Source organism: Vidua chalybeata, chromosome 2 (assembly GCF_026979565.1).
Source record: "Vidua chalybeata isolate OUT-0048 chromosome 2, bVidCha1 merged haplotype, whole genome shotgun sequence".
In the NCBI taxonomy this organism is placed as follows: Eukaryota; Metazoa; Chordata; class Aves; order Passeriformes; family Viduidae; genus Vidua; species Vidua chalybeata.
In genome coordinates this window covers 72,811,535-72,824,524 of record NC_071531.1, presented here as the reverse complement: position 1 = coordinate 72,824,524, position 12,990 = coordinate 72,811,535, and the positions used below count along the sequence as shown (strand labels likewise).

Below are 12,990 nucleotides of genomic sequence, written 5' to 3'. Positions count from 1 at the left end.
GATTCCAGCTATGTCCTGCATCCAAGTGTTCCACCAGAGAAAGCCTGAGAGAGAGGCTGTGAAGGAGGGGCAAAGAGTGGGACAGAGATGTGGCACCAAAGCAGGCAGTAGCTACTGGCTCAAAAACTCCCAACAGCTCCAAGGCATCTCTGCTGCTGGCCACCTGACTGCAGTGGTGAGTCTGCCTTGCCCTGGCTGCAGCTTCCAGCCCCTCTGCAGGTACAGAGCTCCCAAGGTCCCCTGCATTGCTCATGCCATCCCTAGCCCCTCCTGAGAGGTCTGCATGGTGCCCATCTCTCTCTGTGTGGCACAGAGTTTCATCCTCCCATGCAGACTAGCCCCGATGCCCCTGCTTCCATCAGCACTCTGTTTGCTGGGTCTTCCCTTTCTGCTTTTCCTCCATGGGCTTCCATGGCACATTGACTGCAAACATCCCTTCCAGTGCTGGGAAGGCAGGAGTCCGTGCCTGAAAGGGAAGCAAGAGGCTACATCATACATTGGGAGAGAGACTGAATGGCACGAGTCTGAGCTTCTCCCTGCCATGGAAGACAGTCCCAGTGCTTGCAACCAGAAGGCTCCCATTCCTTCCCAGAGCCAGGGAAAAAAGATACTCTCTGAGACATGCAATTTCTTCTAGGCAAGGCTAGCTCAGCACGATCCTCTTGGTGTCATGGGCATAAGGAATAACAAAGACAGGACATGGCTAAGGGAGAGCAAGACTGGTCTGGACAATGGTCAGGCCATTGTCAGGTTTGATGGTATGTCAGATTGTACAACACCTTTTTGGAGAGGTAATAAAGGCATGAAGGCTTGGGCAAAATGACATAAGAACAAATTAAAGACAGAACCACTATCACAAGTGACTTTCTAGACAGTGAAAGGGGTAGATCTCAGGGCTCCTGATGGCAGGATAGGGTTGCACACAGACAGTACAGCAAGAAGGATGAGATTAGAGAATGGCATGGTAGGTGTGATCTCAGCTAAGAGGAAGGGACTGGGGTTTGCTGACAGGTTTCTGCCAGGCTGAAGGGAAATGAAAAGCTCAAGTCTTCAAAGACCAGTCATTATTGGCACAGAGGGTGTGAAAGTGCTAATGAGTTAGGCAGCTGATAAAGTTGAGGAGCCTCATTTGGAAGAAAGAGGATGAGAATATCATGTAAGACACAGATATTTTAGGAGAAGGCAGCACTACCCTGAGTGACAGGATCAATGAAATGCAACAGTAGCAATCAGACATTGATAGGATCAGGGGACAGGAATAGGAATCTCTAATGTGTGGGCAACAGCCCATCGTGTGTGCATGATACACCGCGGGGAGCGTCCAGTTTCCAACCAGCGCAGGAACAGCAAATGCAGTCTCAGAGGATGCCAGCAGAGAGAGAGAGAGAACCAGAGAAGAGCTGATATCTCTGCTCGAGGCACCACTCATCTCACTCTGAGGGAGGACGAGCCCAGCGGGGAGCCTGTGCAGAGAAGGGTGTGAATCACAGAACCAGAGGGTGGTCGGGGTTGGAAGGACCTTTGGAGATGATCCAGTCCTGCTAAAGCAGGGCCATCCAAGGCCAGTCGAGGAACACCCATGGATAGAGGAGCCATGCTTGCCACACGGGAGCCTGGCTTGCTCAGCACAGCGGGGCCATGGGGGCGTATGCAAGTGCTTTGATGTGGTGAATATCCTGGTGGGATGAGAGCTGTGCTGAGCAAACAGCTGGACACCCATTTCCTGCTAGCTGAGGCTTTACAGGTACACTGTCAAGGGGTTCCAGTCCAAGGTTTTGGGCCAGAAAGGTTGGTTCTGATCATCTTGCCCTGGACTTGCACACTTTAGAGAGTCTCACAGAAAGTGTAGATTTCTGCCTCATTTTATCCTTTACCATCAGTGCTGATTAAGGACGGATGACGAAGAACCTGTCACGAGCTGCTCTTGCACTACCCACAGTGGTTTTTTAAAAATTTCCACCTTGCTTCTTTTGTGATGCTGCCTGCCTTCAGTCTCCAGCCACTGGGACTTGCTAAGACTTTTCATCAATTTTGTCACATCCCTCATCTTCAGCTCGAGGCAGTTTCAAGGCTCCCAGCTCTTTCACCAGGGTAAGCTCTTCCAAACTTATCTCGCTCTGATCGCCCAGCCCCTTCCCCGCTAGAATTGTCATCGTGGGCTCTTTCCATGAGGCTAAGTAGGAGGCAGCTGCATCACAGCTACTCCCAAAAGATGGCCCTTGTCTGCAAAAGGAAACCCTGAAGGATGATTTTGCCATGTTATTAATTTGCAGAGCAATAATATGAAAACTTCAGAGAAAGAGTCTGTCTTGTTTGCACAGTTTTTTCCAGTGACATGCTCGGGAAGGATTAGTCCTGGTCTGGTCTTGAGGTTATGGACACTTACCCTTTTTTGTAGGGCCAGAGCCACAACACAAACGGCGAGCAGGAAAAAGAGGGTGAGTGTGAGCCCAAAAGTAATCTGCCCACTTAAGATAGAGGGAGCGCTGGAGACCTGGGCACCTGTGAGGAGGAACCACAGTTAGGAAGGAAGGGATGGTTGATTTTGCATGAAGGGAAGGGTGGGACTGCACAGCAACAGGCAAAATAGGAAAGAGGTAGGCAGGGAACTGGAAGGAGCAGCATAAGGAAGTGGTGAAAGCTAAGAGGGGATGACAAGAAGATGGGATTCAAGTGGTCCAAGGGGAGAAGGACAGGATGAGGTTGAGAGAGGAAAGGGCACCAGAGAGCTAAGTAGGGTGAGGAGAAGAAGAGGTTGTTTGCAGACCCATGGAGGACAGTACCTGTGATCTGCAGGTCATACTCCACTGCTCCCAGTCTGCCTTCTGGGCCATGCACACTGCATTCCCAGGTGCCCATGTCCTTTTGTGACACTTGGGCTATTTCCAAGGTAGGTCCCATCCGGGAACTGTGGTCCTCCAAGCTACGGGGAGTAGCCACAGCCAGCTTGCTCTTAGTGGGGGCTGAGTCAAGGTGAGTCCACTGGAAACGCTCATGTCCCTGGGAGTGCGTGAGGCTGCAGATGAGCAGCAAACGATTCCCCTCAGAAACTGGTCCTTGGATGCTTGGAGTCACTGTGGCAAAGGGAAAAAAGTAACCTCAGGAAAGCCTACAGGCATGTCCACATCTCTTCCTCATCCATTCGTCTTCTATTGCATCTTTTCTTTATTACTTCCTCTAAATTATTTTCTTTGTCTTTCTCATTCTTAAGAGGAATAATCAAGTCACCCAGGAAAGCCCCTGATACCAGCAGAATCCAATGCAGTGCAATGCCCTGAATAGAGATCTTGCTTCCTGCCCCAGAGTGGGAACCCATGACCAGGAGCTACCCATGCTCATTGCACAGGTATGTGGGGATGTTTATCTGCAGTGAGGGACCCCAGTCTCTCCTCTCACCTGAAAGCACGGCCAAGGTCACATTCCTGCTGATTGTCCTGCGTCCCACAGAGACAGCACAGCAGTACTGCCCTGCATCACCCGGCCCCACCGCGGGGAGATGCAGGGGGAAGCTTCTGCTGCTCAGATTCTGGAAGATGCCCCTGTCTTTCAAATGTCCTCCTGCAAGATGGCTCCAGTGGGCTGCCACCACACTCATCCCAAAGGCTCTGGGAAGGTAGCTCAGACTGCACGGTAGATTGGCTGCAGAGCCAGCTGCTGCATAGACCACAGGGTTGGTTGGGCCATCAAAACCTGAGCCAGGGAAAGAAGACAATGTGGAGTGGTGCCTGGAAAGAGCTCCTCAGGGAGATGACTGACCTGGGAAGTGAGGACAAGGTGGGAGCTGGAGCCACCGGGGTTAGTCAGTCACAGCAAAGGGATAAGGTTCGGGATGCTGGGGTATCAACACAGAGCTTGAGCTCACCTAGAATTTGCAGGTTGAATGTGGCAGAAATGATCTCCTTATCAGAGTACCGAAGCTGGCAGCGCCAGGAGCCCGCATCACTCATGGCTGGATGGAGGATGGAGAGAGTCCCGGACAAGGAGCAGAAGGTCCTGGAGGTGGGGCCCGAGTGCTCCTTGTGGAACCAGCATGTCTCCACAAGGCTGGCCCGGTGGCTGGAGTTGCAGCTCATCAGGAGCAGCTCACTTTCTATCACAGGACTGGGTGGACTAAGGGTCACTGCAAAAAGAAGGGTTTGGGTTGGGCAGTGAGCTAAGGTCATAGGGGAGCTACCAAAGCAGCCCTTTGTGCCTGCGCTGTCCTAACTTTATCCCTCAGGTAGCTCTCCCTTCAGAGCTGAGGGCAGACAGCAGGAAACTGCACTTTCCGGAGGGTGCTGCCTGTGCTCTCACCTGCCCTGCCAAACACGGCATCCCCACCCAATCCCACCTTTACAACCTCCCTGGTCCTAAAATCAACATTCCCCAGGTTTTCCATCCTCTCCTACCTGTGATCACCCCCAGCTCCACGTGGCAGCTGTGCACCTCTGTCTTGTATTTCACCTGTGCCTCATACAGCCCAGCGTCCTTGCTCCGGACAGGGATGATCCGCAGGGAAAAATTGCCGTTGCGTAAGGTGGAGTCCTGGAGCGACACTCGGGGCTTCATGAGCTGTGCTGTCTTCTGGAGGCCCGAGTCCCCAACTTCCAGCACCACCTGTGGCTCCTGGTGCACACTGGAAGCAGGACAAGTGAGTGGCACATGCCAGAGGCAAACACAAGATCAAGATGAGGGCAGGAAGGAGGGAATACGGGGAAGGAAGAAATATGGGGAAGGAGGGAACATGGGGAAAGGAGAAAAAGGGCTCAAAGGGCCTCCAACCCCCCCATTCCCCTAGGAAGGATTCGTATCTCTTTTGGCCCTGGCATACCTTCCCCCATGCCTCTTCCACAGCACAGATATCTTGTCAGGCAGCTGCTTTGAGCTCTCCCTTGTCTTTCTGGGGCTCAAGTGGCAGGGTAGCACGGCTGAATTCCCTTCTCTGACCCACACTTTCTGCTCCCTGCTTCTCCCCTCTGATAATCCTGGTAGGATGTGGCCAGCTGTAACAAGATGGAGAGTTGAGCAAAGAGAGGCATTCAATATTATCCTACTCTGGGGTGGGGATGACATCTTTGCCAGGGTGGATTAGAATACAGCATGATATCTGGCCACCTTCTGTGGAGTTGGAAGTGCAGAAATTCTCCCTTCCAGCCTTTCCAGGGATCAAGTAATACCCAGACTCAGATTACTGAGCTACTCTGCCCCCTCCCCCAATATGTTCAGCCCCTCTTACCAGTGAAAGGCAGCAGAGTGAAGATGAGGAACAGCACCAGGGACACTGGCTTCATGGTGGCATCCAGGAGAGGGATGCTTCTCACTCAACTCTGTGCTTAAGGAGGTCCAAAGCTTGAAGAGGTCAGCAAAAATGAGGCATGGGCAAAGAAGGTTGTTAAAATGGGTGGGTGAGCACAGAGGGTCAGTGGGATGTGCTTGCTGTCATGCTCCCCCTCTCTCTCTCTCTGATCAAAGCATTTCCCTAAATGCCTTTATATTGCAGGTGGGCAGTGAGTTTCCTCATATCACTAAGAAGATGCGTCACGACCAAGAAACCAGTACGAGCCCGGGGCACGTGAGGGCAGAGGAGGGAGGGACCAGAGACACTGCTCTAAGCATCTTTTAGTGGAAATTCTTTGGGTCGCTCTTGTTTTTCTTACAAGTTTCGCTTCTATATAGCCAGTGGAAAAAGTGTAGAAGACACTTCCCAGCAAGTACCCTTCATGTTTTTCTTTCATCTCTTACCTTTTTTGGTTTGATCTTCCTGTCTCTTACAGGTTCTCTCTAATTCTTTCAGGGCTTTTGAGAATATGTTGGTCTTTTTTCTGCTGTTCTTTCTTTTGTTGGTTTTCTTATTATTGTAATTTCCCCCCCCCCCCCTTTAATCTTTCAAATGTGCTGATTTCTTGGGTTTTTCTGATTGGTCAGTTCACAGGCAGCAGAAGAAAAGGCTAATGTTCCATGCTAAGCTCCAACCAGGACATGTGTGACTCATCAATCTAGAGTCCAGGGCTAGTATGGGACACACTTGAAGTGGTCCAAAGAGACAGAGGAGAGCATCCAGAGAGAAAAAATGAGCACTCAAAAGAGGGCAGAGTGCTGTGGCACTCTGAGGAGTGTGAGGAAGGAAGCCTCCTGCTCCAGCAGCTCTGGAGGAAACCCACTCGAGCTCATGTGCTGAGGGGGCTCATCCTAGCCCCCAAGCAGCTGCTGACCTTTGCACAGGGCAATACATTTCCATCCACGTGCCTCATCCTGGGCCCCCTTTTTGTCTCAGAGAACCCCCACTGTTGCGGTTCACAGTTTCCAGCTACCCACTGGCTCTGACTCTTTCAGATTATCAGCCCTTCATGATGAGTGTCAGACACCCAAGCCCCTCGGTGGCTCATCCACCAAGGGCTTGGGCTTTTTCTGAGGCTGAGGGAAGGGAGGTGACTCATAGTGGCTGCTTCTTGACTGTAGAAGGAATTCTTGCTTGCTCTCTAATTTTTCTCAGCTGTGTGGCGAAGGTGGAGGATAAAAGAGAGCCAGTGCTACGCTTCCCCTCAGCAGAGCTCTGTTGTAGGGACAGCTCTCAGGTCTTTGATCCCACGTGGCTCTTCAGCCTCCTGAGTAGTGGGACTGGTGTTCAGGTGTAACCTTGTGTGCCTCCATGCCCCTGAGGGACTGCTCTGTAGTGGCCCTTCATGCCCTCTTGTGTGACACAGCCCGGGGGATTGCATGGGAGAAGAAGAGACAAGTGAAGATGAGGGAGAACTTGTGACAGTTGTCAGGAGGTGTTTTTTCCTCCTGTTCAAGAAAAACAGTTTGTGGTGACCAGTTCAAGCAGAAAACATCAACCTCTCTTTCCCTTGAATCAGCAGCGCAAGAATGGTGTGAGTGTGTGGGTGCAGATGAGAGAGAGAGAGGGAGAGGAGGGAGTTGGAACTGTGGTGGAGAGGCACGTACAGCTCCACAATCCAGCACCCTCTGCTCCCCTTCTCCTGGCTTTTTTCAGGGGACACACCAAGCTCACTGCTCTCCCCCTTCATTTCAACCCTCCCTGCACTCGTAGCCTTGGCACACTGGCACTGTCCCCCTCTCACCCCCCAAACCATCCTTAGTGGAATCCGTACTCTGGGAAATGCTTGTCTCTTGTAGGGATCAGCAAAGGAGGCGATGTGTTTCCATCCTGCTGCCGCTTCCTCCAGAGGCGGTCCCACGGGACTGATGGACAGCCCGGGAAAATGACGGGCATTGCCTGGCACTGAGGGGGGGCATTTGGGGCCCAGGGCTTATTGTGCTGAGTGAGCACGTTGTGAAATGAAGGTTTTGGAGGCTCCATTTTACTCAGCACCAGGCTATCTTTAGCAAAGACACTGTGACGTTTGTGTCTAACGACCCACTTTAAATGCTGACTCCTCGAATGGCATTTTCGTCATCTCCCAGAACAGGACCCCGGCGCAGAGATAACAGTGGCCGGAGGAAGACCAGCATGGGAACGCCTTCTCAGAAGCGCCTGTGTGAGTCCCTTGGGCAGTGGGACTCCGGCAGAGCCATGGGGAATGACAGGCAGGCTACAATGGGAGTGGCCAGGGGCAGGGAGACAGGAGCCCAGCTCACGAAATGCTCCTTGGTCTGTGCCAGGCATTAGTATCTCCAGCCAGGTTCCAGGCACACCCACAGCAGACACCTTGTGCACAGCCTTAGTACATCGCTTTTCTTGTCTGTCTTGGCATGTCTTACAGATGCAAACTAGCCTGACCAAGAAAAATAGGAACAGAAAAAACACTGTCCTGCAGTATCATCGAGTTAGTGTCACTGAAGGAATCTTTTGTTGAGTTTCCAGATTGCTGTGATACTGTATTTTCCTCTGAGACATTCCACTTTCACGTTTTGGTCCTTGCAGCATCAAGTCTGAAGCTGGTCACAATCTTCTGCTTTTATGCTGACTTTCTGAGGTACTCCAGAATTTATTTGCAAACTATAGCTGATCTAAGAAACAACTTGCAGTGACTTGTAGCCTGGGTTATCGGCTGGTCTGGGTGTTCCTGAGATAGAACGCTCAACAGAAGGACCTCGTGTAAAACGTCCTGATTGCTGTTTGCCCAGTGCAAAAGCAAACACAGCAAGCAAAAACAAGTTACCTACTAATAAGAGATAACTAATAACTCCATGGCAAGGGACTGTAAACAAAAAGCAGCCACACCTGGGGAAACAGAAGGGAAAGTCTGGCAGGGATGTGGTGTGAGCAAGAGCTGCTGGGCAGGTTGGTACTCAACAGGCACCTGCATAGGCAGCAGTGTTTCCAGGGATCAGAATGGGATTAACTGCAAGACTTCTGGCACTGACTAGGAAGCTTAGGGAGCTAAAAGACATTTAAGGTCAGCTGCAGAGGGGAAGGAGTAGAGCTGCCCCTCTCTGGGCACTCGGACAGATGCAGTGGTTCCCAAGCCACCACCACGGTGCTGCGGCAGGGTCAAGCAGCAGAATACTGCAGCAGAAAGAGGCAGTGCCCACGTCTTTGCAGGCTTTGTGTGAAATGCAGAGTGGGGAAACACATGGAAATAGCAGCCCTGGGGTAGAGGGATAAAGCCACTCTATCCAAACAGAGGGCCATGGTGGTTTCTACCAAGGCACCAACCCAAGACGCATTCTGTGTACGAAACTGAGGGTGGGTACAAACTTCCTTTTTTGAGGGAGGAAGTGGCTGGTCCAGTCTTCCTTCTGTCCCTCTGTGATACCTGGAAGCAGCAAATTATCCCCCCTAGGGGCGGGATATACCACATGCCAGAGAGACCCATTCACCTGAGGTGACGATCCCAAAAAGGAGCGAGGAGAAGAGGATTGGAAAGGAGAAAGTTCACATCACTCAGCAGATCTGGGTGAAACCAAAATGTGCCCCTGCAGAATTTCTTGGAGTAGGAAGAGTGACTGGATGCCGGACTGGGAGGCTTTTCTGAGAGGGCCCTTTTTAGAGGGTTTGCTGGATGGGCAGAGCCTGAGTCACCACAGGTCTCTGAGATGGTGCTGAGGAGAATCTAGTGGTGGCCTGCTTCCCAGAATCCAACAGGAACACCTTTAGGAAAACATAGCTTTACGGGGTTTTTGGACAAATCTGCAGCCTCTTTCTCCAGTGCTATAAGGCAAGCACCCTTTGTATGACAGTCCTCAGCAGACAGCTGAATATCCCAGAGAAACCTGAATTAGAAAGTCAGGAACAGCACTGGGAGGTGCTGACTGAAGTCATGGGCTGCATTTCTGCTAAAACAACCCTGGTGATTTAATTACTGAAGCGAATCTGCAGCATTCATGGGCATGTTTGGCAGCTGGCAACTTGTATCTGGCCAGCATTCACTGTGGAGAAGTGTGTAACTATTCTCTTTCAAAAGATCCTTCCTGCAGGGAAGATGGGGTGCTGCAGGATCCCCTACAGTCATCCAAAACTGGATATGGTGATGGCTTATCAGTACCTTGGCCAGTATTTAGTTAAGTGATCTCTCTTTGATGCCATAGCCCCTGTGTTTTGCAACACAGAGGGTGAGGTGGATTAACTACAAAAATCCCTGCAGCAAGCTAGGTTACATTTTGACTCATCTCTCATTGCAGCATTCATGCTTTTAATCCAATGGAAAAATATGCAATAGCCTCCCAAACATCCCAGGGCTGCAGTGGGTTTTCTCAAGAGCAAAGAGGTACCCAGGAGCTCAGCACATGGTGGCAAGGCAGTGTCAGGACAGGCTGTGAGGCTGATGCTGGACATGCAGTGAAACCAGGGCACCCAGATTCCTCCAACAGACTGCAAAAAAAGCCCCTTCTTAGGTGTGGCTTCTTTGGTTTTCAGTCTCTTCACAGTTTTGCAGGGAGACTGTACAACTGCTTTTCCTAGAGATTTTTTGGCCTATGGGACCTCCAGAACAGATATGGGTTGTGTCTGCTGGTCTTAAGACCCAGCAGCAGATCTGGGGAAACAATATTTCTCCTGATGCCGAGAGAGAAAGTTTGATCCACATATTTCAGGCTCATATCCCCGCTGCTGCTGTTTCTCTCAATTGACAAAACAGAATCCCCTCAGAAAAAAAAGCCACTACAAAAGGATGTGTCTTCTGCTCCTGGGGCTCAAATCCTTTCTGTGCCCTACTCTGGGCAGTACCATGGCTCCCTCCAACACAGAAGAGGCACCGTGGTCATGCCTCAGATGCTGTTGTTCAGGGCATGGAGGGGTCTGGCTCTAGGCTTAGTTGCATGTGTCCTCAGGAGCCGCGAAAAGTCGATGTGCTCCATATGCTGTGTTTTCATGGTGCATCGTGGCAGGAGAACAGGAGCCCATGTCTCATGGTGCACTGGATCTCTGGAAGCTGCAGGCAAACAGTAAATAGTGAATATGTTGTTTCTTTCTTAGTGGGAAGGCTAGATATGGAAAATGTAGGGTAACTAAAGGAGCATATGATGCTATGAGAAATCATTTGCAGATGAGTACAGCCACAGGGAAGGTTGCTGTGGGTGATGGCACAGCAAGGAAGAGCACAGCAGTGCTCCTCCAGAAGAGTCCTGAAGAGAACAAAGTCTCTGATTTGGTGATCCCCAGCCACTTGGCTCTGAACAAAAAATTGCTAGGGAAGTAGATGGTGCATTTTTAAACTCAAAGGGCTCATTGTAAATCAAAATGGATTTATTCCTTTATAGTTTAGTTTTCAGCTGGATCAATTCTCTGCTGCTCATCAGTGTTGACAAAAGAGAGGCAGCAGGAGAGATGAAAGGGAGGATGGGATTGCCCCTCTCTGCAACACTACACATTTTTGCTGGGTTAACAGGATTGTGTGCCAGACTGTAATTCAGAGGGTGCTGGCAGCTGAGCTGTTTTTTCAATTTCCTCTCCACTTGGCACCTCATGGCAGGTAGCACCCTGTATACTTCTGCAAGATATCTTCTACTACCTCACTAAGAAAAAGCCCCACAAAACCAAATAAACTCTCTTGTTTGTTAGTCACAGCATCACAGGAAGATTCAGGTGGGAAGGCACCTCTGGGTCTCCACTCCACCCCTCTGCTCCCAGCAGGGTGATTCTCAGACTAGACTGGGTTGCTCAGGGGCTGGCCCAGGTGAATCCCGAACACCTCCAATTGTGGATAATCACTGCTTGCTGAGCTTTTGCCTTTAGCACTGCAAAGAGACCTGGCTAGCTCTGGAGTATCCCCACTCTCACCATGCTGGAAGATGACTGGCGCATCCAACAGGCTTTCCTGATTCACCCTCAAAGGAGGCTGGGACCAAAGAGTTGGAACTATAAATGGACCTTATAATTCCCAGGAAAGGGTGGGGTCTCCTGTGTCACAATGAGGGCTGGGAGAGATCTGGGTTCCCAAAATGGAAAGCAAACTGAAAGTTGGTCACTGGGGTGCAACTGAGGCAACGGGGAGTAAACATGGGTCTAAGCTTGATTTTTTTTTTTTTTGTGCCATTTATAATTTTTCCTGGTTCTTAGAAGTTTCTGTTTGCAGACATCAGATCCCATTCTCCAGGAGGAGTACACTCTGAGCAGCAGTTCTCTCCACTGTAACAGGTTTCTCTGCCAGGTTTTCCTCTGAAAGCCACAAAAGAACATTCAAAGGGCTCTCTTTAGCTGCACAGCGTGTGAGAGAGTAGAAGATAAAACAGCTAATGCTTTTGTGTCCTGTGTAAATACTTCAGACCCTTTGCTGATGAGATGAAAGTGTCCTGGAAATTCAGACAATGTGAGCTTCCAGTGCTAGGCTGCCACAGGATTTGTTCAACATCCAAATGCCCATGGGTGTCTTGTACTGCCAAAACATGGTTAGGAGGCTTCAGAGCTCTGCAGGTGTGACTTTCTCTCCTGGCATGGTGCATATATTTGGCAAGGTTAACAGGAAGCCACTGCCTCCTAAGACCCCTGGTAAAGTCACACCTAGAATTCAAACATAACGTTCTATGTTGAGGAACAAAGTATGTGGATCACACTTCCAGAACAGAATACAGTATCCTAGGAAGACAAGACTCCAGGGAGCGAGATAGATGGTAAAATGCTGCATAAAATGGGATCTCAAAGAGTGAACAGATTGTGTTACCTCTGTTTACAGCACAAGTTACTGGAATGTGTCCATATTTCAAAAAAGGATGTGGAAAAATGGAAAAGGATTTAGAACAGTGGTACCAAAAAAAAAATCCCACTTGAGAGCCTGAGGATCTTGCTTTGAAATGAATGAACTTGAGGTGTTTGATTTCTTCTACATAATCTGAAGAAAACAGCGGTAAACTCAGGCAGCAACTTTACTGCAAACAAAAGAAAATTAATTTTATGTGTCACAAAGACTGTATAATTCTTGTAAGAGGATGATGTGGAGGCCAGGAGTATAAATGAGTTCAAATACAGATTGGGTTATTCATGGAGGATCAGTTCCTCTCTGGTTTTCAAATATGCTGACCTGGTATGAGTGGCAGCTTAGGATCCTAAGAGAGCTAAGAGTTCTTGACTCTTGCACAATCCGTCTTTGACATTTTTTTCCCATGAGCAGAAGATGTGAGCTAGAGACAGGCTCTCCACTCCAGCAGAGGAACACACAGATGACCAGAGGCTCTAAATTACATCCCAAAATCTGTCTGGAAAGGAGGTGCATGCTTCTCACAGAAAGGGACTAACACGGGAAGAGATCTTGTCATGGCCTCTTCACCACCTGCAGACTGTTACCACGAAAAATGGTCAATGCCATCCTCTTGTTCAGCCCCAGGATATGGGACTCTGCAGGATTAAGGAAACTGAGCCAGACAATCACCACCATAAGAATAAAACAGTATCTATTCAGATTTCTCCGGGCTTTTTCCCTTACTCACAGCCCTGAATGGAGGGTCTCCCGAAGAGTTTGTGTGTGCCCTTTTCAAGACTTAGAAGTAAAAGCCAGCTTGTCTTGCTCTGCAAGAAAATTCCAGTGGAGGGAAAGAGTGGATGAGCATGACTGCTGAGATGAGGCACACAAGTCACAGGGAAAAGGAAGGAAAAAGCTCTTGGACTCAAATGAA

The 12,990-nt window shown here is 49.9% G+C and overlaps 1 protein-coding gene across 1 annotated transcript; it reads right to left on the bottom strand.

The window, feature by feature from the left end:
* Nucleotides 1-358: 358 nt before the first annotated feature.
* Nucleotides 359-5,282, bottom strand: LAG3 (lymphocyte activating 3). Its single transcript, XM_053936404.1, has 8 exons — nt 5,216-5,282; nt 4,811-4,982; nt 4,389-4,615; nt 3,863-4,120; nt 3,397-3,690; nt 2,784-3,074; nt 2,387-2,502; nt 359-466 (listed from the first exon to the last, which is right to left on the bottom strand). The coding sequence occupies exons 1-8, from the start codon at nt 5,268-5,270 to the stop codon at nt 359-361; spliced, it is 1,521 nt and encodes a 506-aa protein (XP_053792379.1). The 5' UTR covers nt 5,271-5,282.
* Between the last annotated feature and the right edge of the window lie 7,708 nt (nt 5,283-12,990).